The sequence below is a fragment of the Etheostoma spectabile genome, chromosome 6, assembly GCF_008692095.1.
Source record: "Etheostoma spectabile isolate EspeVRDwgs_2016 chromosome 6, UIUC_Espe_1.0, whole genome shotgun sequence".
In the NCBI taxonomy this organism is placed as follows: domain Eukaryota; kingdom Metazoa; phylum Chordata; class Actinopteri; order Perciformes; family Percidae; genus Etheostoma; species Etheostoma spectabile.
The window spans coordinates 7,391,269-7,418,078 of record NC_045738.1 but is presented as its reverse complement, the minus strand read 5'-3'; the positions used below and the strand labels follow the sequence as shown (position 1 = coordinate 7,418,078).

The window sequence follows — 26,810 nt, the reverse complement described above, 5'->3', positions numbered from 1 at the left end:
AGTTCCCTCTCTTATTTCCACTAGCGTCTGGCTCTCCTATCCACCCTCATGGCCAAATGCACTGTGGGGTAGAGCAGAGTGGTGAGCATTATGGTGACATGTTTATAGCGGCTGTGAGCAGCGGGGGACATTACCAGGAGTGGTGGCACAGGTAATTCATTACGATGTGACCTCTGAAGAGGAAATGAAACTGAGTCAAGCTCCATGTGTAAGCCGCCTTTGCGGGTTTCTGAAAAAAATATGGGGAGGTTAAAATGATTTACTATAAATAAGTTTAGCACAAAAATTAAGTAGTAATTAAACGCATACACATGCACTAAAATGTGTTCATTGTTAGTCAATACAGACATAATATGGTAACTGGATTTGGGATGTGCAATAGGGCTAAAACTATTGATTATTTTCATTTTCAATTAAGCTGCCATTAATATTCTTAACTTATCGTTAAGTGTGCAAAATGGCCACAACGTATCAGTTTCTCAGAGCTCAAGACTTCAATTGCTTGTTTTGCCAGACCAACAGTCCAAAACCCAAGATAGTAAGTTCACAATCTTTTAAAACAGAGAAAAGCAGAAAATCATTACAACGGTAGAGCTGTAACTAGTGAATGTCATTTTTGCTTGAAAAATGACTAAAACGCTGAATCCATTATCAATATAGTTGCAGGTAAACTTACTGTTAATTGAGTAATGGAATAATCATTTTAGCTCTTGTATCCATTTTTTAGCATAATATTTTTTTAGACTGATATCCAGTATTTATCATCTGTGTATTTGACCATGTTCATGTTTAAATTGCAGGTACTCACAAAACCTGCATATTTGGAAACACTTCTGCTTGAATCCATAGTTAAAGTAGGTGGGATATCAGCTCTCAGGACCAATGTTATTAACAGAAAGCAGATCATTTCGGGGATGCACCAGTTTTTTAAGTGAAGAGTTACGCAATTTGCAAAACAATACATGAAAAAAAAAACAATAATTAACAGTGTTTTACGTTAAATTTAGCTTTTACGGTCCAATTTGTGTAGCTGTAGTAAAAGAAGAACCCTCATATCTGTAGAATTTGACATGGGAGAATATCTTATGTTTCATAAGAAAAGTAACACACTTCAGCAAAATCACATCACATTTGTTCTGCATCAAACTATGTGACCATGTTGTGTGATGTCAACACAGGCTGTACATCATCTCCTATAAAGAATGTTTTATCAAGTACAGAAGCCCCTCATGTCGCAGTCAGGAACAGGAGCACTGGTGTCGGGGGATGGGGAAATGTAATTAGGCCCACCAGGTGCACAGACCAGGGAACTAGTTACTGCTTCCCAAATTTATTACTTCCTTGCAGATTTTGGGGGTGCATACCAAAATCTACTAAATGAGCCTCCAGTGAGAATTGGCAACAAACAGACTCATTGTTACCAAAGCCTGGACACTTCAGGCCGTCAGTGTGCCATGCCCAGCAGTACACACACCATCAGGCCTACATAACATGGTCGCTATTTGCTTCTGATCTACAGTGGCCTGGTCGCTCAGTGACAAAGCAAACATTTCAATGGCTTAGTGCGTGCAGCTGTGTTCATGCCGCACAAGAATACTAGACCATTGAGGAGATATCTCAAGCTTAACATGACTTTTAAGCTCAGTGTTAAAAAAACTTTCCTCAAGGGTTTTCTGGGGGTCATTAGGAAAGGGTTTATATTAAGAACATGGGAGTTTTTAATCTCTACATCATCACATCTATGACCAGTTAGGTCTTTGGGCTTCTTATATTTTAAAGTTACTGTAGTAAAAAGTACACAGATGAATGTGTACAAATCCACTTTGGACAGATTATGATGTATTCAAGTATAAGAAGTATTCTTTAAAGTATTAATTAGCCTATTTATATGACCTATTTGCCAATTATCCTTTTCAATATGTTTTTATTTACTGAAGTTTGGCCCTTGCAGGCTGGCTAATGTATGACACATTACGTTGTGTTATTAAATGAGTCCAGCAAGTTAGTGTTGGCCTATAATATCCACCAGAAGCTTTTACTGTACAGACCGGGCCGCTCAAGACAGTCCCCTCAACCAATAGCAAAGCAGCGCCACCTCTTGTTTGCAGACCTGACCAGCAGGCCGGCTGGGGAAAATGGTGACAAGAATGTGTGCTTGTTTTCCAGGCGCCTAATTATAAAGGAGAATGTGCTTTGAGCAGCAGGCCACCAGATGAGGAGGAAGACAAGCCAAATCAAGCACTCTCTCTGTAATTATGCTTCACAGGCACTTGGCACAACGCACAAGATTTCGCACTTCTTAGAGTGGGCACAGGCCAGTAGACAAAGGAGGGGGCAGCAAAGTTTTTCCACTCTGAGCCAACTAATTGCCTCATTATTCCCCAATAAGTCATTTGGAAGCATTTTTTTCTAAGGCTAACACCTCGGACACATGCACAGCACACAATCTGAGGGCAGAGGATATTAAAGCCAGTCAAGCAACAAACAAGGACAACAGAGACAGCTGGGCCTTGTCAGCTTTAATAATAAGAGTCTGAAATATTAGATTGGGAAACAGATGTAGGAATTTAAAGAATGTCAAACTGTGAAGAAGGGAATTCACTTTGTAGACTAGGCTTAGTTAAAAGATATACATGCTTTAGCACTAAATGCTAAAATGTACTTCAATATTATGTCAAATGTATGGAAGATAAAAACTAAATTGAAATGTAGTTTCTAAACCTTTAGGCCCTCAAATTAATACTTGGATATAGAAATACTGTATGGAAGACCAAAACGGACAATAAATATCTAAGCAAAATAAATAAATAAAGTGATAAACAAATTTCTATAGATAGTGATATGCTGCTTTTATGTATTTATATAATAAAGTGTATAGGGGCTATAAATACAATGGCCTGTGGCACTAAACACACAACCACCTGGAGCTTTACATTAAAATCCTAAAATGAATTTCGGATGTAAACTCAATACCATGCTTTAACTTGTACATATTACTAACGTAAATAAAAAGCATTACCAGTACACAGAGGGGGTTTTGACCAATATACTGTACAAGCACATACTGTAGATTCACAGCTAACAACTGCTTTTCACATAATGGCCATCAATTGTCACACAGATGACTCAATCAGAAAAATGTATGATAAAGTAGCTGAGAGAAATAAATGTCTTCATATCTTGATTCATAATGTACAGGGAGTTCTTGTGTTATTGTTTTGCCCCACATGAACTAGAGGTGGTGCTGTTTATTGTTTTGGGACTTAATTTGCAGTCAGGAGGACAGCTGTTCTCTAGTGTTTGCCCTCAGATGGTCAGATTTTGGATGACATACATATCCTTTAAAACCACATGATGATGACTGCTTTCAAAACAAAAACAAACAATTGATAATACAAAGCTGTTTGCTGGAGGTTATATTGTAACGGTGTTGGTAACATTTGTGGATTTGTGATCAACACTGACTCAAGAGTGATTTCTTTTTTTTAATGAAATGAATACTACAACTTTAGGCAATACATGAATCATAGCTAGTCTCCTCCACTGAGTGGACAGCCACATCAAATGTTGAACATCATTTCAAACTGTTTTCTTTTCAGAAACCTAGTAAATTTGATATATTCTCAGGTTTATCAGCTGCAGACAACATATACAGTTAGAAGTAATATGGGATATGTGGAATGGAATATTTATTAAAATAGGCACGTATTATTATTATTATTGCACATATACTCATTACGTTGATTTGGTTTGTCATCAATATGAGAATATAATATCTAAATTATGAGATCTAATTTAGATCTGTTTTGACTTTGTTTAAGAGTACATCTTTATCTCAGAAAGTTAGTAAAACTGCACTATGTTGTCAGGCGGATTGAAACACGTAGTAAGTAATCAGTGTATCTTCATTGGTTCCTGCTGCAGACTAGCTACAAGTTAACTCACGACGCTTCGAATGCAGCTCTGCGCGCGGCCCTTGCGCTGCAATAATGTTGCACGAGCGAGCCGACGGAGCATAAAGAAACTGTCTTCCTGTCTGTGTTTCAGTGCGGTTCGGTTGCTGTTGCAGCTATCTAATCAGTGATACACCTTTGGTTAACAAATGTAGATGGTGAACAGGAACTGTAATATATCTTAGACATCAACCGCCACCACACCTAGCAACACGGTTGTCAGGACGCAGGAAATAACTTGCTAGCTCGCTAATTTAGCCACTTCTGCTAGCTGCTAACCTCGGTCATTGCTCGCCCATTACTTATCGGCTCTTACCGATGTGGTTATCCTCGATGTGCACGATTAGCTCGGCCAGAGAGTCGAAGTGTAGTCCGCAGCCCCCGAACCTGCAAGCGTTGGAAAAGAAAGAAGCAGCGGCGATGCCTGTCATGGTCGTTGCTGCATTGGAAATGAGGGCAGGCAGCAGCAGCAAGCAGCGACCTGCTGGGAGACAGCAGGCGGACAGCGGTCGGAACAGCTGGAGCGGCAGGGGCGGTGCGGTGCGTCAAACCAGCTGCAGAGAGAGACAACCAGACCGGAAGTGAGGCGGATTGGCTTTCACTAGAAAAGCTTAAAATCTTTTTCTTTTTTTTTCTTATTTAAAAAAAATGGAATATTAATAGACACAAATGTTATATAATAAATGTAAATTCATAAAACCTGATTAATATTATCTTAGGTGGAATTAAATAAACAAACAACATGTTTCTGCTGCTATAATGACAATACCTGCCTACTAAACACCAACGTAGCTTTTTAAGACTTTAGAGGACACTAGCCACTAGCCACTAGCCTAACATGATCTGGCATAAGTAAAGTTGGCTACCTGTGTACGAATTGTAAAGCAGTGATCAGCGATACTAACTACCTTTACTGTTAAAATACTTTAATACAACTGTGGGTCAAATTCTCTGGGCAGGTAAAGCAGAAAAAGGGGAAATATGAAAGCTCAGATGGGCCGATCTGAGCTTTCATTTTCTCAAAGGCAGAGCAAGATACACCTACCGCCATTTCTAGCCACTGGGGGACCATATGCAGACGGGGGGAACTCATATTAATGTTAAAAAAAACTCATAAAGTAAAATTGTCATGCCATGGGACCTTTAAGAGATTGTATTGTCTCTCAGGGCGTAATTCTCAAATAAATTAGTATTATTATTATAATAATAAATATACTATATAAACTATACAATGTATTTTATTATGTATGATACATGGTAATAATAAAATAAATAACATTTTAGCAAAGTCACAGTGTCCCCATGAAAAAGACAACTGGCATAACTAAAGTAGTTATTTAAAGTATTTGTAAAACAGTGAGGATTTCTTTATTTTTTTTTGAGTCTTGGCACATAGTTTGTGTGCTTAATATAATGGGCAGGATTGAGAAGAAAGAGGGACTGTCAGTAGGTAATCAGCACCATTACTACAAACAACCTGCTGAATCCTTCCCACTTTTCAATTTGACCCACATGCAGTGCCTTCCCTGCAGGTGCATACTGCTTTAACAAAGTCTAAAGGGTTTTTTGTTCATTGGAATCCTTTCTAAATCTGGATTTGTGTCCATTTATAGCCACACTTTAATCATTAATAATTATAATAATATTGAATTTATTGATATAATGCAATTATTGGTAAGTATCTTTTGTGATATCATTCTGGCATGCATCACACTTGAGCAGCTGAAAAACTTCTCATGGCCACAACGTGGCAGTGTTGGTCAGTAGATAAATTAGTTGTGCTTGTTCTTTGTGTTCAGTGATTTATGGTCTTCTATAACTATCCCAAACTTCTACCAAAAGGGTTGTTGCATACATGATGCTAATACGGACTCAAAGAGAGCAGTATCAAATATATTTTAAATGCAAGTTGCTTCAAGATTCTGTCTGATGTTATGTCTACGTGGATATTTAGTACCATCAAGAGTACTTGATGCATCACATGCTGCAAGGCTTTTTTTGTTCATTCAGTTACTTCGGATAGAGACAAGCTTGAAACAAACACGATGCCATTTATGGGCTTGTACAGATTCCGTTATGTATATGGAATCAATTTAAATTTTCAGTTCACAGAAAGTACCGAACCACAGCTTCTTGGTGCTAATTTGACTTCAAGTACTTCTCGGAGCATTGGATGTGAAACATTTTGAATTTTGATTTTTCCATGTCTGTTTTCAGTTAAGAGACTGAGTTTTACTTTCTCCAGTTACTTTTTTTTTGCATTTATTGACTGTGCTGTAACTTTAAATTTATGCCTGGTGATGGAGTAGTGGGTCATTATTGGGCCCAGTCCATATTCAGATCAGGCACCACAGTGATGGTAAAACTAGTTTTTCTGTCTTGAGAAGACGTGGGACATTACTTTGAAAGCATCTCACACAGCCTCTTGTTTAAATGAAGCAATGGCTTTTGTTTAAGAAGCTGGCATTGCCGATCCACAGTTATTTCTTGATGGTTGTGCGAGATGAGCATAGCTGCAAATAATCACTACTCTTCAACTTGTTACAGACCATACATGTAGGAGTACAGTATTTGGGATTTTCTGCTCTAGAGTTTTCAAGAATAGGTTGTTTAACTTCAACGTGGAAACACATGCAGGGAAAGTCACATATCACAGCTGCTCGTAAGTAACTAGACCCTATTGCCCTCTTTGACCTACCCACAAGAACTAACCAACAACATAATTTGCTCTCTGTTAGATAGTTGCATGCACTCCCACATACTACAGTGAAGAGGGGTACCTCATTTCTTTTTTGGCTTCTACAATTTCACACCCAGCAGAGACGTATTTAATAAATGAATCCAAAATATTATCTATACAATGTTGTAATAGAAATGACAAGAACAAAATATATAAAGTTATTGTTATATCATCCATTTAAATGACACTTTTCAAAACCCAGCCAGAGAACATTCATGAATGGTTTTACAAACAACTTTAATAATCCAGTATGAGCCCTCAGAAGCCAAATTCAGATGTCAAAAGAGTGATGTACTTACTCACAAATGCTGAGCACAGAGGACATCACCCTACACTGTTGGAAATCTAAAGAGTCATCACACAGGCATCACCATTCACCAGTCACGTAATGTAAATGTTAAAGGATCGAGTGTTTGAGTGCGGCAATGTCAATGGGGTTATCTACTGGGAACCTCCCAGCACATATGTTTTGTTGAACTAGTCTTTCAGTTCCACCATAACCCTCCACAGCGATGTTTGGCATCCCTTGATCCGAGTCTCTCCCGCACCAGTGGTGTTACCTACTCTTATGGATAAAGTTATACTGAATTAATTAATCACTGCACATTTGTCTTTAAAAGATGCAATGACATTGACACCGTAGAGCAGAGCATGACGAATCACTAAAGATTCTCATTTTTAACATGTAAATATATATGTTGCAACGCGCCCCAGATTTTGATAAGTAATGTCAACATTGTCATGCTTTGGCAGTACTATAACAAGTCCTGGGGTCATTATTCAATATTTCCTGATCTTTACCACTAAACAGCTAAACAATGGAAAATGGAAATGGAACTTGGGCTGCATCCATTAGTAAAACAAGCCTGGTAATCAGCCACTGGGAGTCTATGAACAAAATGAAGGAGAATCAGAATGTCACTGTTAGTGTATTCCAAATCCTAAATAAATGGGCAATATGGTATATCCATATTTTGCAGTTTGCAAGGGTTGTAGGGGGGAATTTGAAAATATTGGGAAACATAATTTGCCTGAGAGCTGCTAATAATAGATTAAATTATTCTGGCTTTTAATTAGAATACCCCTTTAAGACGTTTTGCTGTGTTTTTCACCTCCATCTTTTAGGCAACATTACACTTAGTAAAGCTATTTTGTTAGAAGTGAAGATAATAAACAACTGACCGTACAATCTGCCATCTTACAAAGTGTTGAAAAGTGGACGACAATGGCATGCAGTTTCACTGAGAGCCCAATGTTTCCATCGCTGCAGGCACAATTGTCTCTGCTTAAGGTGGGGAGAGCAAGAAACAATGTTTTACAGTAACATTCCGTCAACATCTGCTTTCCATCTTCAATTGTTGGACAAATTAAAATATTTCTGAAGGAGTTTAATATTTTGTTTACAATTTGAAAACCTGTATGACCTGACACTTTTGTTATTTAACCTCCTTCACCTTTTGCACCTGCTGCAACAAAGCATCCTTCCTGGTGCTAATCTTCCCAAGGTGATCTTACTCAAAAGCACAAAAGCACAATAATAAAAGGTGTAGTATAATATAGATCAAATCTGCTTTAGTGCGGGTCACTGACCCAAACTGTATCGGCTCTTTCCAACCTTAATAGTCTGCTCCTTTGGGAGCATAATGTTTGGATTGGTTGGGAAATATATTGGCAATAAAGAGACAAAAGGATGTCATAAACGTTGATTAAAGCTCTGGTTAAAAGACAGAGGCGGAGAAGCTCTGAGTTATGAGGGCTTTTCAGACTGCGTTATTGTTTCAGTGACAGAGCTCTTAGCATGTCTAGTGGAGTGGTCGCAGGCGAGTGGTAAACATTTCTCAATGTGTGAGGAGTCATTAATCCCCGAAGCCGAGGATGGCTTCACTACCGGTGTCTGTAGCCTAAGAAATCACAGCCAGTTGGCACCACTAGGTCACACAGAGCTCCAACATGAATGCTTTGTACTCCAAAGCTGTTTAAATCTCTTCTGGTGTGCTGTAGCTAAAGCACACATTTCAGTTAAGGCAGTGTGGAACAACTATGTGTTTTGCATGTTTAATTCATTTGTAAAGCTTGATGATACATGTAAGGTCTGCCAGGATTTGGCCCTTTTTTGAGAGAAATGTTTTGTTAACTTGAACTGCTAACTCCCCTGGACCCCAGAATTTAAAGGGCCTGAAAATTGCCAGTTTTACTAGTTTGTACTTGTTCAATTGAAATGATTAGGTTAGATTAAGTGACTACATGCTAGGTGGGTACTGGTAGATTTTCTAATCCTGTGGGGCTTGGTAATAGTGGCAGGTTAGCAGGTTAATCCAGCCATTACTCTTTTTGTTATTGCATAATAGACAATCCCCTGGATACACAGGTGGCTAGTCATCATATCTTAATGTTGCATGTACTCCTTTAGGACATGAACACCTTGTAGTGTAACTGAGTTTAATGGAACCTCACTCAGATGGATAGCCTACTTTTTTTCTCTGTGTCTAAATCAGATAAACATGTTTCACAGAAGACATTTTTACATTTCACAGTAGGAAAAACACAAATTAACAAGGGCTAAGCTTCATTTTAATTTTCAGGGTCAGCGTGGTTTCTCTATTTATCATTAACAAAGGCTATAAGTGCATTTGTATTATTTGTTTTTATATATATATGTACTTGAAGTTGTTGGGTTTATTTTTTATTTTAATTTTTACAATAGGTGAAGTCCTAAAAAATGTCTTGTAATTCAGTAATGAAGTGTGATCGGATCTTCTGCTTTCTCACTTAGTTCAGTGATTTCACTCCGCTCATGAGACAGTTCAGAGATCAGTGAAGAGGACGCAGTGCAGCGCGCTTATTTGCATGCCAAATGGGTCAGTACCGGAGATCCAGCTCTGCACCACCACACCCACTCATGTCCAGCAGTGTCCATCCATGCCTCTGGGTGTGCATTTGCAAACTCCGCCCCGCTCGCGCCGCCTCCAAGCGGACCGCAATGATTTAGAAGTTCAGGAATCCCACGTGACGTCACCCGGGGGTGACGTTATGCTTCTCTAAATAGATCGTATTGTAATCTTTTCTCAGTCCAACGTGGTTTCTTCTCAGAGACTGCTTCAAATTTTCTACACTTGTTTGGTAAGTTGAAAACCTCACACCACCATGCAGAGGACCGTGCACGCGCCCCTGCAGGTTTGTTTTGCTTTTTTAAAGCGATTTTTGTTACTTTTTCTCCTCCTTTTTCCATGCAACAGCTTGTTTTGTTGTTCGTTTCAGCAATCGACATGTTGTGTTTTTTTCTTGTTGTTCTCAGTTCACGTGTGCAAGTTTTAGAGAAAGGAGACCATGTTAGTTTTATTAGAGAAGCCAACATGCATTGTCATCTCATGTCGGTGTCTGTGCGTTGGCCTGTCTGTTGACTGTTGTTGAAGTTGAACGCGGAGTCAAGTGCCGCCGCCGCCGCTGCTGCTGCTCCTCGGTCTGTCAGACAGCTGCGGGGACAAGTCTGCAGGAATTCATCTCAGGTCCGACTGAAAACTACACAGTGGCTCATTGCAAAGGATGATTTCCATTGCACTTAACACAAATTTGGCACGTCTTCCAGTTTTTTTTTCTATTTGCTCCATAGCTCAATGCTGGATCCCTGCACCATTGCCATGCCTGTCCCATCTCGGGATACGCAGAGCCGCCGCTGGTCCCGGTCTGTCTGCGTGCTGCGGTTCACCAGTGACCGTCTGGGAAATGATAGCCCGGTGGTTTTGCTGTCATGCCATTTAAAAAGAAAAGAGTGATGCTCTTGTTCCCGTGAAATTTACGTTCCTTTTTTCTCTTGAACAGCAATGTGACCACCAACATTACGTCATTCTGCAGGCCAGTCCATATTTGATTAACCGCTGAGATGTTGAGGGTTACTTTCAGGAAGGTTGTGCTGACGATGCGCGCTTTGTGGCTATACAGCTTGGGAAAAAAAGAAAGAAAGATGTTTTAATCATTTGATTACTCTTCGTTGTCATTATATTTATGTGACACTATCAATAACCACTTGTTTCTCATGCACGCTGCTTTAGATTAATGTGTAGGCTTCCGGTTTTAATTTGTCCCATTTAATTGGCTGTGTTAATAAGACCCGATAATAAGGTATTCAGTTGTAATGATGATGTTGGTAATTCTGATCATTTAATACAGACTGAGATGGACTTGTATTTCATTTGTAATGGTTTTGAGAACAGGCACATATTGTTTGTTACTTCAATAGAATAAGCTACGTTTTATGAAAGGAACAGTTTGAGAAAAGGTTTGGAAGATGAATAGCTACATTACTCTTTCACATTTTCCACTTCTTTGTTGTAAGATGCCATGGCAGAACATCTTTTTTCTTGAGATTGAGAAGTTAATTGTGACTTGATACTACTACTACTACTACTACTACTACTACTAATAATAATAATAATACATGATAACTCAGCTTTTTATTTGTATCAAATTCTAACTGCCATTAATACTCTATGGAGTGAATAGCCAACTAAGGAAAATTCATATATCATTTATAAATAATAACATAAATACTTAGTCACTGACTCTACATTAAACTTATTAGATAACTTGAGTTATTTAGTAACCTTGATGCAGACCTAATTCTTTACATATTTTTTGCAATGTTCAGCTTGATTGCCAGCGGCTCATTGCAGTAATGAAATGTGACCTTTATTTGTTTATGGTTGTTGCATGTGCTCAAGGTGAAACATTCCTCTGGTAATGATTGTGCGTTTGTAGGAAGGGGTCGAATAACAGAAATCATAACACCATCATCAACAGTTTAGCCCAAAAGTCTCCTTTCACCTTAAAAAAACAATATATATATATATATATATATGCACATATTTTAATATTTTGACTTGTACCTTGTTGATGTTATTATATTCTGTGGCTTTAAGAACAAAGTATAAAACCTTTTGTAAGTAAGGATAATGTGAATGGTATTAGTGCCATGGTAGCCCGCTGAGGGGGCTTCTTTGTGTTTGTTATGAGTTAACATGTTGTGGAAGAGACAAGTAATTCATAGGTCTTGGGGTTTACATCATAGCAGTCTTTATTGTCACGCATTCATTTAAATGAACTTCATGTCCAGGAAAGACATTGTCTAAGAAGGCCATGTTCCCTGCCTTAGGGTTTGTCGTAATCCTACCTTGAACTTGTGCTGTCAAAGGCCCAGGCTATAGGGAGCTGGGGATTTGAATTGCTGTGCATGTTTGTGCTTGCTTTAACCTATTTGCCTTTGCACCCTAACCCATCTTTTCCACACCATATTGTTTAAATTCTATAATATGCGGTCCACCTGGAGAATTTCTCCCCAGCTCCTCTTGAAATCGAACTCCGGACTCTAATCCTTCCCCTTGCACACATCAGGATATAGTTAATGTAAAGTGTAACCAAATTTCCTCTGATAAACTAAAACATCTAATATATCAAATGAGAGCCAAGTGCCTCTTCCAAGGAAAGGGGCGTTGAATACTGATACTTGTAAGTGTGAAAGCTATTGGATAATTTACAGAGGCCTTCACAGAATTAATAGTTAAAAGTTTTATGCGTCATATGGTTCAAATTTCCTGGTAAATATGATGACATGACAAGTCCCATTTTAGAAACAGGAAGGTAAAAGTTAAAAGTAACATTTTGGCGTCTGTTTTTTTAGTCATGGATACACTTATAATTATTGCTCTCTGGTGATGTCAGTTTTTGTAATCTTTAGTAGAGTTAGAAAAGAAGTGACTCATAATCGTACAGGTGTTCTGGAAAAAAGCCTGAAAACAATGGTGGCAATGAGAATTGCACAAACAGTTTAAACAATGCCACATAACTTTATTTGAGATAAAAAATGTGGCCAAAAATGTTGAGAATAATCAGCGACATATCCACAGACTTTTTGAAGCACTGCTTCCTTAGTTGTACTTGCCATCATCCTGGGTTTGGGTTCAGGGTTAGGATCGGCAGTGCTAGTCATGTTTGTTGTGTCAAAGGAAACCAGGTGAGTTTTTAGGGGCCCTGTAGTGGAGACGGAGTGAACTGGTGACAGAAAGCGAGACCAGGGCTCATTGCTCCCTGACAGAGAGACCCTGTCCAGACCCTGTTCTGCAGACTCGGTCATGAAGTACAGCTTGTTAGGAAAACAGCACTGCTTAGCATAACACAATATTTGAGTGTTTTGACGGTGCTTGAGGAAATAGTCTGTACCCATGAAAAAGACACATGTACATAGTGTATGAAGGTATTCATGCTTGACACGTGACATGTGGCAGTGAATTACGGGTTCGTTTTCGTGAATTGATGACAGTGGCAGGTACTAGTAGCATAATAATCTTTGTGCTGTATATGAGTAATAAATAGCTGCAATATCAAAAGGTGCAATATCACTGCTGTAAATAATTAAGATGTTCCAGTCATTACATGATAAACAAACACCTAATGCTGATGATTAAATTAGTAACTTCTTAAAAGACCCCTTTCAACTGTTTGTTTTGGTGGGATTGGATGAGGGAGACAAAAGAAAACAAAAAAAATGTTGCATTGTTAAATGTAACTTCTTTATCTACAAATTTCATTGTTTAGCTTTACATTTGGGGTGTCAGAATAGAGATGCACCTACCATTTTTCCTAATTCATCTAGGCACCATTCAAATAGTTTGTAAAGGTCTAATTTACTTATTGGTGTGCAAAGTGAGTCTTAATTAACTGCAGGCACCCTGGGCGTTGACATGCTCTCGCTGCAACTTTGGTTCAAACCTCACAGGGGCCAACTAGGACCTTCCTGTATGGATTTTCAAGGCCCGTTCCCGGTTTGCATGTCCCTTACCAAAATAACTGCATGTTTAGTGTTAAGAATCTTCCGGCTATTGATCAAGGCACTGGCTCAAAGATAAAGATGGTCCCTTGCTGCTGTGCTGTGGCTGGGGATTAATAAAGACTACCTTACTTATCATCTTACTCCCTTATCATCTGTTAAAACATCTGTCAGAAAGTGCGGGGAATCTGTAGTGTTGGCATGTGGTTAGTGCTCAGAGGTTTTTTTGTGTTTGTCATTGATGAGGATATTTAAAATGGCATACGGACAAAGACCTTGAAATCAGAAATACGTAATGATGACACAGAAGCCAGCAGTCAATAAATGTGATGTTAGAGGCAAGGGTTTAAGTCCAATGAATACTCAAATAATACTTTTGTACCTTAATTTCCTAAGTATAATAATAAAAAATCTAATTTAAAAGTAAAATTGCATTGAATAGTGTTGACAGGGACACTTGGGGACATGTAATCTGTTACGAAAGTTAATGGTTTAAATATTGAAACATGTGCGAGCCATAACACACTTTAAATGCAATTATTGATTAAAGTACACATCAAAGCCTTTCAATGGCATATCACTGCTCTTGTTGTGCTTATGCTTTGATCATGAGAAGCTGTTAAAATGCATCTATTATTTCTGTTGTTTTTCTCTCTGACATCCTGTCATAAATATAGTTGCACTGTTTTAGGTATATTTTTAAAGCTGAATGCAGCATCCGTCCTTGTATGCATGATTTAGTTTATGTGGGTAAACAGAGAGACAAGATATTTAGAGAATCTTTTGGTATTTCCTTTTTATGTGAATGTGTTTTCATTTTATAATTTTTGAACAGAACACAGGTATGAGGCACTCTTCTTTTCTATCCAAGTTAGCCCACTTTTTCACTCTAAATTGTTAAACCATCTAAAACAATAACTGATGCCATTGCACATTTGGCATAATGCATGGCTGTAGTGTACAGAACAATAACTTACAAAGCACAGATCTGGCACTAGTCACAGGTAAATGTTTTAAAGCAATTCACTGCATCTTATGTCTTCCTCATACAGTGCTGTTCTGCCACCACTTCCTTCTCTCGTTCTCACTTGTTCTCACATGTACTGACATGTACAGTGCACCGACTGATTAACTTAATGAAATCCTTAAATGATTGCTGACTGTAAAAATCAAATGTCAAATTCATATCAAAAAAGGTATTCAATGAGTTTTAAGTGCCTTCCATTTAAAGTTTAATTTGCCTCACTGCATTAGTTTACTTGTGAAAAGGGGTTTATTTTAGTTGCCAGACCAGATGTGTTAAACCAGATTCTGTCATTTTACAGTGAGAATAAATGTGTTAAGACCACAGTTATTGTTTAATTTAAAATTTCAAAGATGGTTTATCGTGTCACTGTTTCTAACCAAATATAAGCTGAAACCCATCACAATTGTGCCAAGATGTGTACCTCTGTACAAGTGAAATTAATAATTATAGCTTTTATAGAGTAATATAGAAATACACTATTTTCTTGTAGTTTTATTCATAACTAGCTTTAGAGCAGCTAGTATTCCATTTGATTACATGTAAAAAAAGCATAGTAATACAAAATTAAGTATGTTGGACTATGTAAATGCTTTTCCATTGTTTGCAGTCCTTTTATAACCCACAACCTTAGCCTTGATGTCAATTTAGTGGAACAGATTGCTGTAATGTGAGAAAACTGTTTATTAATGAAAATAACCACACAGCTGTTTCAGGTGCAATGGCATTTCCAGTATAGTGTGACACAATGTTTATATTTTTTATCTTGGATGCAGGTGACTCAAGTCATTCACTTCTTCTCCCCTCTTTCTCCTTTTGTCATTTTTTGTAGTTTTATGAGAAGGTGGCCAGAGTGATGAACTCAGACCAAGAAAGGCCGTATGTGTGCAACGCTCCTGGCTGTTCTCAGGTGAGTGTGTACTTGTGTGTGTGTGTGTCTGCCTGTAATATTAAGAATGTACATTGAGGAGGTCTGATGAGTGGGTTACTGCCGCACCATAAGGGAGAAGCAAAATAGCATAGATCTGAGTGTAACACAAACTGTAAATAATGCTGCAGGTGTAAAAATCCCTCTTTGAGATAAAAACCAGGGCTGATGCTCTTTTAGGATGCACTCTTTAAATAGAGAATGCTATTATGGGTTAAAGCTTCAGTGTACTGGTTTGTTTGTTTTATAATCTGTGAAAAGAAATCCTTTTTGTCTTTTTACATACAAGCCTTACAATTCTACTTTTTCAAAACTCAACAGCGATTCCCCACGGAGGACCATCTGATGATACATAGACACAAACATGAGATGACCCTTAAGTTCCCCTCCATAAAGAACGACAACATGTTATCAGGTGAGTTAGGTCTACATCAAAACACACTCACACACTTCCTCAGTTCACTGGGAACTTGTAGTCAATTTGCAGGTGTGTGCCTCAGTGACTCATGCTCAGACACACTTGTCTATCATCAGAAAACTTCATGGCGTGTCTATAACAGTTGTTTACAGTAATGTATATCATATGACACACAATACATTGCACTTCAGCTTTGTTACTTCTTAATGCACACTTTAGGAGGTGCTGACATCGGACTGGATAAATCAGAATGTTAAGCTAAAGTGCGATTTGCATTTTCCCATCCTCAGAGGTGTCTTGATCTCAGCATAGAAGGAGTGGGTGATGGTTTACAATGGTTTTATGGATGTTGAGATGTACAAGCCTCAGGTGACATGCTGATGGGCACATTAATCTACTGTTCAAAGAAACATCAAGTCATAGATTGTGTCAACCCAAGGCTGATCCATAAGTATAGATCTCCATTCCTAGAAACGGCCAGGCCACCCTAGATGACAGCACTAGCCACACCGCTAAGATTGTGTCTTCTTTATTATTTATGCTCAGTGAACAGCAGGATCAGATTTTCTAGGCCGGGTGTTCTTATTGCCTGTTGTCTGAGTTACAGCTCTGACCATTTCTCTTATTGAGACCTTGAACACAGGATAAAACAGTCAGAGCTTGTACTGTGTAATACAGCTCAGCCACACATGGTAAAATGCTTTAAGCTGGTCACTAAACTTTAGTTCTATTATTATTAACCTAAAGTTAACCTCCTGCTCCATTGACTCATAGTTGTTGTCCTCAATTAAAAATTGACGTTACTCCCTTTTGTTATTAATAGAGCTTGCGTTGTTCGAAATGGAAAAGTGTTATTTGTAGTGAAACCTTTGGGTACACAGGTCATGATGAAAGTTTGAGACAATCCCCAGTCTAGCCAGAATGGATAAACAGAACATGAAGTATGCTTTTAGCCTTTGAAACATGCCTGATCCTAAAATCACCTTCAACTGTCTGAAACTTGATCTCTATGCACCCCCCACAACGTCAAGTTGAACACTGCAGCTTGACTGAGCTCAGCTCAGTAGGTGGGATCTGTACTTTATCAGCTGAAATACGGCTGTCAAGCGTAGTATCTCTCTCTCACTAACAGAATGGACGTTTTGTCTTTTTAAAATCATTGGAAATACGTACCAACAATGTACATTCTTTTATGTAGATCTGTATTGGCTTCTGTAAAGAGTTTGTAGTCAAACCTTGGTCCACATAAATAAATAATGAAAATAAACAGCATTTTAACATCATGCAGAATGAATGGGGCTATAAAATACAGGGGAACATACACTCACCGGCCACTTTATTAGGTACCCCATGTTAGTAACGGGTTGGACCCCCTTTTGCCTTCAGAACTGCCTCAATTCTTCGTGGCATAGATTCAACAAGATGCTGGAAGCATTCCTCAGGGAGTTGGCATATGACATGATGGCATCACACAGTTGCCGCAGATTTGTCGGCTGCACATCCATGATGCGAATCTCCCGTTTCACCACATCCCAAAGAGCTCTATTGGATTGAGATCTGGGGACTGTGGAGGCCATTTGAGTACAGCGAACTCATTGTCATGTTCAAGAAACCAGTTGTGATGATTCCAGCTTTATGACATGGCGCATTATCCTGCTGAAAGTAGCCATCAGAAGTTGGGTACTTATGGTCATAAAGGGTGGACATGGTCACAACAATACTCAGGTAGGCTGTGGCGTTGCAACGATGTCAATTGGTACCAAGGGGCCAAAGAGTGCCAAGAAAATATCCCCACACATGACACCACCACCAACAGCCTGAACCGTTGATACAAGGCAGGATGGATCCTGCTTTCATGTTGTAGACGCCAAATTCTGACCCTACATCCGACTGTCGCAGCAGAAGAAATCGAGACTCATCAGCCAGGCAACGTTTTCCAATCTTCTATTGTCCAATTTCGAGAGCTTGTGCAAATTGTAGTCTCAGTTTCCTGTTCTTAGCTGAAAGGAGTGGCACCCGATGTGGTCTTCTGCTGTGTAGCCCTCTGCCTCAAAGTTGGACGTACTGTGCGTTCAGAGATGCTCTTCTGCCCACCTTGGTTGTAACGGGTGGTTATTTGAGTCACTGTTGCCCTTCTATCAGCCGAACAGTCTGGCCATTCTCCTCTGACCTCGGCATCAACAAGCATTTCCGCCCACAGAACTGCCGCTCACTGGATGTTTTCTTTTTCGGACCATTTCTGTAAACCCTAGAGAGGGTGTGCATGAAAATCCCAGTAGTTAGCAGTTTCTGAAATACTCAGACCAGCCTTGGCACCAACAATCATGCCACGTTCAGTACTCAAATCACCTTCTTCCCCATACTGATGCTCGGTTTGAACTGCAGGAGATTCTCTTGACCATGTCTACATGCCTAAATGCACTGAGTTGCCGCCATGTGATTGGCTGCTAGAAATTAAGTGTAACGAGCAGTTGGACAGGTGTAACTAATAAAGTGGCCGGTGAGTGTATACTGTGTGTGTGTGTGTGTGTGTGTGTGTGTGTGTGTGTGTGTGTGTGTGTGTGTGTGTGTGTGTGTGTGTGTGTGTGTGTGTGTGTGTTGGTGTGTGTGGGTGTGTGTGTGTGTGTGTGTGTGTGTGTGTGTGTGTGTGTGTGTGCGTGCATACATGTGTGATATACTGTTTGTTGTTGTTTTAACAGATTTCAAAGCTAAAACTTGAAAAACCTGTCTTTGTTTTCCAGACCAGACGCCCACACCAACACGCTTCTTGAAGAACTGTGAGGAGGTGGGATTGTTCAGTGAACTGGACTGCTCCATTGAACAGGAGTTTTGCAAGGCCCAGGAAGAGGAGGACAGTAAACAGGTACTGCAAAGTAGAGAACAAAACCTCAGGTTGAAAAAAACCTAGGGGGAACCCACAGCCTCCCACATGTGTGAGGTCAGGTGATAATGAACTGTTATCTGGTGCTATCATCAGTCATGTCAGTCATAAACAGCCAGCACACTATGAGCTCCTCTAATTGATTCAAAATACTTAAACCTCAAGTAACCACACTCTGCTTGCTTGTTAAAAACCACAAGTACGCATACATCTCTGATATTTCTACCATATTTTCTCGTCAAGTGTAGTCATGTGGTGCACATCCAGCCCTTGTCATGCGTCAGACACACTCCCCCTTCAGTTTTGTTGACAGTGACAGACAGGGGCTGGTGGAGATTTGTCACCCACCAGATATGAGGAGAATAGAGATCAGGTTCTTTACCTGTAACTTCAAACAACTCTCCAGATATCTCTTAGGGAGGGAGTCTTATTTCTTCCCAGACATACAGACAGACCCCTGAGACAACTTTTGTGACATCAATAAAAGACCTGGCCAGACATTCTCACAAAACGTGGTCATTTATGCATTATAGATCTACCCTAAGGCACCTTCACCTGAAACATGGGTACTAGTCAAATCACCACAAGACAGACTGCTTATCTAATGTCTGGAGATATGTGCAGTGCACGCTGTAGATAAGCTGTTGTCTGGGTGGTTTGGCTCTGGAGCTCATCTGTGCTCAGGTCAACCTTGTCTAGCCTCCCCAGCCTGTGTGGTTTATGATGGGAGGCTCTGCTAAGTCAGCAGGAGGCAAGTCAAAGCAAAACTCTCTGTGACTGCATATACTGTAGCCCAATAAGCAGAAGTAAGGAGTAAAACCTTAAAACTTAGAGAAAACAGCAACCGGCCAAAATGAATATAAAATAGTCACGATAATTTACACAAACTCTTGTTTGTGTAGAGGAACGTATGATGTGATTTATACATTTTTCTTTCCCTTTCCTCAACTGTGACATATAATTTAAGGTCAACACCTGTCACGTAAACTTTTTCTAAAACTTTGTGACTGCCTCTATTCTCCTTTTTATATTTGATCATTGCCAGCGGCTCTTTTACATTTGACTCCATGCAAATTACTTCAACTTGCTAGATGTTTTGTGCTAAGATATCTGCCTTGAGCTCGGACATACAGTATGTTGTTACGGTACAGGGTTATTTTGGAATGCATATGTGGTTACAAGGATAGAGGTGAAACAAACAAACTGTCTTGTTGGGCAAATAACAATAAGGAAACCTGGTCTTCATTAGACTCAATGTTTCCTCAACTCAGAAAAAGCCTGTAAATGAGTTTACATACAGTAGTTTCTCATTACCCATTCAAACAGTTGTAATGCTTGAGTTTTGCTGAAAATACAACTTGCCGGGAAGAATGTGACACTCTTGACAGATTCCTAACCGTGTATACTCTGCTTTCTTTTCTCTCCCCTTCCTCGCTGCAGAGCATCTCATTGCACGGCCAGACAGGCCAAGCCCAGCACCAGCAGTCCCACTCACGGATGAGCAACCATGATACCAGCATAGTAATCCAGCAGGCCCTGCCATCTCCTCAGTCCAGCTCCGTCATCACTCAGGCTCCATCAACTAACAGACAGATTGGGTGAGTAGGTAAAGCGCTTGAAGAAACCAGTAGAACCAGAAAGTTGGCCCCCCAAAAAAGGCTTAGACTTGTTAGGCTTGGAAGAGAAAGAGAGGGAAGAATATTTTTATGTGATTTTATCTTTGCATCTCTTTCAATTAAGTGTTTCTTCTTTGTGGTCAAGTAGAAGAGGCAATGTCAAGGACTGCTGTTAGACTGAAAATTATCTGAGGAGTGCTGTGATCGCAGCGTATCCTCTCACCTCAAGTGCGCCCCTGTTATAGCGACAGCCTTAGGCTCTGCCTGGTCCTTTTGTGTCCGTGCCAATTGTCATCCCTCCGTAGTCTCTGAGGGAATGTCAGTGTTTTGTTACATTTGGAGCAGTGTGTGTAGGGCTGGCGATTCATGTTTTGCTGTTCATTCAGTATTGTCCCACAGCAAAGCATGCCAAACATGGTCCCAAAAGACAAGATGAGGTCATTGTTGAAGCCTTAGCTGTGACTTCTTTTACAGCGGTTTAGCATTTCATTCTCTAAAATAGTTCTTTTCACTGTATGGGAATGTCAGCCACAACCTTAGAGCTCCATTTCTCTGATACCTTCGCTTTGCCATGCTACAGGTGTATATTAACCAGCCAGATACATACTAACTGCAATCTGTGTGGTGTGCTGCTTCATTATTTACCTGCAGTGTTTATTGGTCAATAAATAGTTTATAGAGTTTAAAGCATTTTTAATCACAGTCACAATCAGACCTTAATGATCCATACCTGCAGACTGTGTCTAGCGAAGCTTTGTGATTTTATAAACTTGACCAGCCATCATGGGTCTTTGAGGGAAATGTATTTACCTTTAGGGACCTTTTGTCTTTATATATCAGGAACAAAATCCTTACCCCACACAAACATTTATAAATTATTTTCCTAATGGCGACATATCACTGACTTCATTTATTCCTTACCCCTTAACCTCAACAACCTTCAAACTTGTGCCAGGGCTTTGTTACTGTAAACCAGACCTGTGGCAAGCGAATTAGACATTGAGATGGCTCAGTGATAGGCCTGTGCTGTGTTGAGGTTGTCTTGTGTAGATTTACAGCTTGAGGAGCTAGTGAATATTGGATGGGAGGCCCATCTCTAAGCCTGACTGACACTCTGCCGGGCTCTTTGTTGAGGACCTGGATGGAATTTCACCCACTTGGAAGAGCAGCAATCACTGCCAGAAACAGAGACTTTGCTAGGCCTGCTTCACCTGAGTTTACCTGTCAATAAAAACTCATCAGAGCCGGTATGCCATGTGGTGGTAGTTTTTAGCCACAGTACAGTACACAAGTCTCAGCTACATTTATCTGTAGCACATTATTTGAGGCATTCCCCGTGCTAAAACTGCAGAGGCGTCACCTGTTTACTAGGACAGTGGAATCTTAACACATGATGAGTAGATTCACATGAGAGAAATGTGGAAATATTCCCATCAGCAGGACAATGGGCTGAGGAAACCCCTCCACTGAGAAACAGGGCTTCCACAGGAAGCTATTAGCTCCAACCAAAGACTCTGTGCACATGCTCTCACTGTAGGAACTTCCAAACACTGAGCAAGTTGGACACTTCACAGGCTAGCTGTGATCTGTCCAGATTGGTAGCCTACTGAAGGTTAGATCAGAGATCCCTATGATACCTCTGTTGCCCTATTAAGCCACTTTGACTGTAGTCTCTAATATGTTTTGATTTCCCATGTATTTGTGAGGAAAAGACAATAAAAGCTATGGCTAGGCCTATTAAGCTATTAATCCCTACACTTTATGGAGTTCTGTGATGAATATATCTCTGAATGAGCAGAAATCACCAAACAAAATCAGTTTAATCTCGCCTCCATCTGCTTACTTCATTTTCAGCTCTGCTAAATGCACAGCATGAGCATCCAATGAATTAGGATAACAAGTCATTTTCATTGCTCCACAATGTTTACTAAAGAGCTTTGAGGCTTGGAATCAATTAGGATTGGCTTTCCTCAAGTCCATTTACTTTAGGGTTGAGCTGGGCCTGCAGCTGTGAAACCTGAGGACCTCCCTCTCTCCCTTTTCTTTTCGCTCTGCTTCTGCTCCGAGTCCCTAAACAAGGTCTTTAGGGAGCCGCACTGACACAAACCAGTGTTAAAACCAGGCATAAAAAACAGCCAGCAGATCTTAATGTCACGGCTATCATTATCATACAAAGCGAAGCGGTGTCCAACAGATTTGAATGCTTTCTGCTTTTCAATTATAAACATCTGGTGCTGAGTTATGTCAGAGTTAAATGCGTTGGACATTACTAGTCAACCATGTGAGATACAACATTCTGTGGAAACCTCAACCTTTTGACTCGTAAGAGGAGATGTTTGGGTATGGGTGTAGGCACAAGGCAACATAAAACAATGACACTATGAACATACTATGAGGTTCTTCTATTTTGGCTCAGTAGAGGAACTCAGTCCAATTGTTTCCATTACATAGCACAATCAACCTGAATGCAGCTGGGTTAAGTGAGGAGTGGTTACAGTACAGTGGTTTGTATGTGGTTAAATATATGATCATCAATTTATCAATTTAATGATGATGTTGTATTTAATTACTTATCTCAATTTGTTATACTTTTATTAAATGGGGGCACTTTGTTTGATAGCTTAAATGAATAATTATTATGAATGTTGAGTAGTGTGGGAACCATAAAGGTGCCATCCTCACTGTTGATGCCATCATCACATCCATTTCAAAAAATAAGTTTTTATCATTTTATTCTTGTGAAAATGTGCCACGAACAATTTATTTACGTCCCACCCTGTGCACACTGCTTGTGCAACTTTAAGTTTTGCTGTCAAATCCCCCTGCAAGGCTTCAAAGGAAGTTGATTTGTGGTTTTATTTCCCATGCTGCTTTAAATGCACAATAGTTTTCACACCTCGGAGCCACCAGCCACTTGTGTTCCTTCTTTTTGCATTTAAGAGAAGTACGAAAAGATGTTGGTCTGCTTAACTTATTAACAGTAGGGTTTCATGCAGAACTCAAGTGTAGGTTGACACACTTGCTGTAAACTTCCTGTGTTCTCACAAAGATTTTTAAGTGATATGCTGATTTATTGTTTGGGACCACTGGTTAGAAGATTTCATGGAATACTAATACCTCCCATTCTTTCTGTGTTAAATCGTCTTTTTCTAAGCGCACATTTACATTATTTTTAGCATAATATAGATATTGATCATCCGATCAATCCAGATATGATTTTTAGTTAATGGCTTGCACATTCTAAAACACTAACAAAAACTACTGGTCACATCTTGGAAACAAAAAAAATGTGTTAATGCAATCTGTGCATGGTCTGTCACATACAGAATATTTTCATCCTGATGTGATATTCAGTGCTTCTCACACTTATTTACATATACTACTTCTGCTGTTACCATACAATTAATTAATGGTAGTGTAGTAGTGCTTATAGTTGTTTTGATGAATTTGATTCCGGGATGCATTGCATATCACATTTTTATAGATTGCATAACATGCGTGTGATAAAATAACTGTGCTGATTTCACCACCCATTGTGCCAGTGCCAGAACAGAAAGCCTCCACACCTCTGCGGAGAGTTATGGGCTTTTAGTGGACAAAGTTGACCTTGTGAACTTCACACTTTAAACAAAACTTCCTGTATTATTGTTTATGATTAGATTGCATTCAGAAAGTGGTGATAAGAAGGGATGTCCGCCAGGAGAGCAGGACCTCTACAAAATGCCTGAGGTGCCCTCATCTGCTGATCTGACAAATGATCAATCCACAGGCCAATAAAGGCACTAGTCTCAACTGTGTATATATTGTAGGGCTAATGCACATAGTAGCAGGGAAGAGAGCAGAGAAGAACACATGAAGGTACAGAAAACAAAGGTATACAGTATAATTAATTGCAAAAAAGGAAGGAGAGAAAAAAAGGAGAGAATGCAGGATGTACATCTGACCTGAATTAAGATGAGCTCATTGTGTACTGGAGTGGGTTTAATAGTGCGTTTGTAGAGGAACGCCCAGACTCTGTTCCATCTCATTCCAGCGGGGCTGTGTCATCCCTGCCCCGGGGCCACCACACATGCAGGCTCCTGCACAAGCAACTCACATACAGGGACATGCCTCACAGCTCTGGGGAGCGCAGGGATCACAATGCAGGGAAGTGTGGAAAAGGGGGATCAGAGGTGGACAGAGGAGAGGACGAAAGGGATCAGAGGCTGATGGAGGAGAGGAAGAGGGGGATAGGAGGTAGATGGAGGAGAGGAAATGAAGGATCAGGAGGGTGGAGGAGAGAGGGAGAAGAGAAGCATCAAATGTGAGGACATGGGTTTTCTACCAGGACGTTGACTAGGCGGGTGGAGGAGAGAGGAAACAAGACATGTCTGCACAAGGGAAGGAAAGATAGATCATGTTTGAATGGAAGTATGGACAAAGTGGAATTAGAAGAATGAAGGTTTGGAAAAAATGCACTGATAATATGAAAGTAAAGTGAAGATGGAAAACTGAATGAGACTGTCAGTGGAAGATAGGCATCAGGTGGCTGGATGAGAGCAAGAAAAATTGGTTAAGGAGGAGAGTGACAAACCGGCTAATCAAAAGTCCGATGAAGAGGAAGAAGGATGGCCTATTGTTAAAAGTCAAGGGGGAGCTGGAAGCCAAATGTTACAACATCAATCAGGTGCAGCTGACAGATGCCAGGTTAGCTTGTAACAAGATGACAGTTGCTTGTGATTCACTTGTTTGGGATTTTTGTCACAGGAATGTACTGTCATACGTTTTACTTTCATTGAAAATGGAAGACAACCCATCTTTGTCAACTTATGGCATCCAATAAATTAAAACACTGTCATATTTAGTGAATAAATACCACAACACTCATGATAATTTGCTCCAGAGTATCATCCACTGCCATTTCTCAACTGTGTTTTGGCATTGCTTAACTCAGTTTGAGGCTCCCTAATGTGAGGACACCCCATCCCAGATCCATCCCAGTGCAGCACCCTCCCAGCATCCATCCCTCCCTCTAGCCCGCTAATAAAAGTCAGCCTGTGTCGTAACCCATTAGGGCTGATTTATTTGATCAGATTCGTATTATTTCCTCAGTCCAAACCCCATGGCACTCTCCTCCCACCAGTGATTAAAGGCAGTAAATCAGGGGCAGGTCCTGTGTAGTGTTTACTCAGAGAGCCAGGCAGCTGTAAGCTGTTTGAGGCCCTTGTTTCTCTCTCTGTTTACCTCCGTTCCCATGGCGACTGCACCACCGTCTCTCAAACGTCTGGAACTTGGCCCTCGGCTGTTTTGGTTACGTTCGAAAGTTTTTAGCTGCTGTGTCTACCCAGAACTCGCTCTGACTTCACCCAGCGAGGAGTCAGCGCAGAGATGTTGGACGAGTCAAAGAGGGAAAGAGAGGGAAAAGCGAGCATAGCATAGAGGAGGGAGGGACAAAATCTGGAGGTGGGCAGGCACAGGGTGGGGGAGGGCGAAAAGCCAAGAGAATTACATCATTGCTGGATTAGAGTCAGAAAGGGAAGGATATGAGTCAGTGGACTAACTGCACCTCTCTCTCCCTCTCTTTCCCTCTCTTGCTCTTCTTGGATGGCAGCCAAGCTCCTTGTGTTTAAGTCTCCAGTGCTTGAGTTGGAGTTGGGACTGTGGGGATTGGGACAGTAAAGCTTAGTGTGTGTGCAGACTGCAGGATTTGGGGGTTAGAGCAAGAAAATCCAGTGGAGCTTGAGTGTGGGCACCCTGTGGGGTCCAGAAGAGAGTTAGAGAGGATTAACAGACAATAAGAGGAGGGGAAAACCGGAGAGAAAATAGCAGGGTAACTTAGAGAAATAGACTATGGAACAAGTGATAAAAACAAAAGAGGGACTGAGAGAGAGAAGAAAGTCTAGCAGTGATGTCATAGTGGAGTGAAGGTGTGCGGGGGGGTACAGTGGTGGTTCTTGGGCGGGGATTGTAGAGGAGAGCTTGGCTGGGAGGGAGGCACTCAGTAATGTGAGAGTGCCGGGTCAGGACTGCAGAGTGTCTACCTGCTCTCCCCTGGGGCCCACAGCCCAGGCTATTATCAATCCCCTCAGTGGAGCCACAGCCTGTTATTATTCACTCACATACATACACACACATGTTCGCACACAGCTGCATGGCCATGCACACACTGGCACATGCACGTATTCACACACAAGTACTCTGAAAATGAATCCACTAATCCACTGTACAGTCTGGTACATAATGTGTTCATAGGCAAACACAGAAGAGAATTAAATAGAACAAACACCTCAATTAGAGTGCTTTTATCATGTGGACAACCTGCATCCCATTCTAAAGCTGAAGTGATTCATTTCAATAAAATGTGTTGATGCTTAGGGCTGCAAATTACATTTATTTTGATTATTGATTAATAAATCTGCTGAATACTTAGTCAATAAATCAATTCATTGAA

General features: G+C 40.2%; 2 protein-coding genes across 3 annotated transcripts in view; one reads left to right on the top strand and one right to left on the bottom strand.

Moving 5' to 3' along the window:
* Positions 1-4,523, bottom strand: part of jazf1b (JAZF zinc finger 1b) — a 12,445-nt gene extending 7,922 nt beyond the window's left edge. The window contains exon 1 of the mRNA XM_032519149.1: positions 4,270-4,523. Within this exon, the coding sequence (XP_032375040.1) occupies positions 4,270-4,384 (115 nt within the window). The 5' untranslated portion in view covers positions 4,385-4,523. The remainder of the gene's footprint in view (positions 1-4,269) is intronic.
* A 5,152-nt stretch (positions 4,524-9,675) lies between these two features.
* creb5b (cAMP responsive element binding protein 5b) overlaps positions 9,676-26,810 on the top strand; it is a 36,879-nt gene continuing 19,744 nt past the window's right edge. Inside the window, exons 1-5 of one of the 2 annotated variants that reach the window (XM_032519140.1) lie at positions 9,676-9,813; positions 15,370-15,447; positions 15,787-15,880; positions 18,625-18,746; positions 20,205-20,362. In XM_032519140.1, coding sequence (XP_032375031.1) covers positions 15,394-15,447; positions 15,787-15,880; positions 18,625-18,746; positions 20,205-20,362 — 428 coding nt within the window. In that variant the 5' untranslated portion in view covers positions 9,676-9,813; positions 15,370-15,393. Of the gene's footprint in view, positions 9,868-15,369; positions 15,448-15,786; positions 15,881-18,624; positions 18,747-20,204; positions 20,363-26,810 lie in introns of both variants that reach the window. The other variant, XM_032519139.1, reaches the window with a different exon arrangement.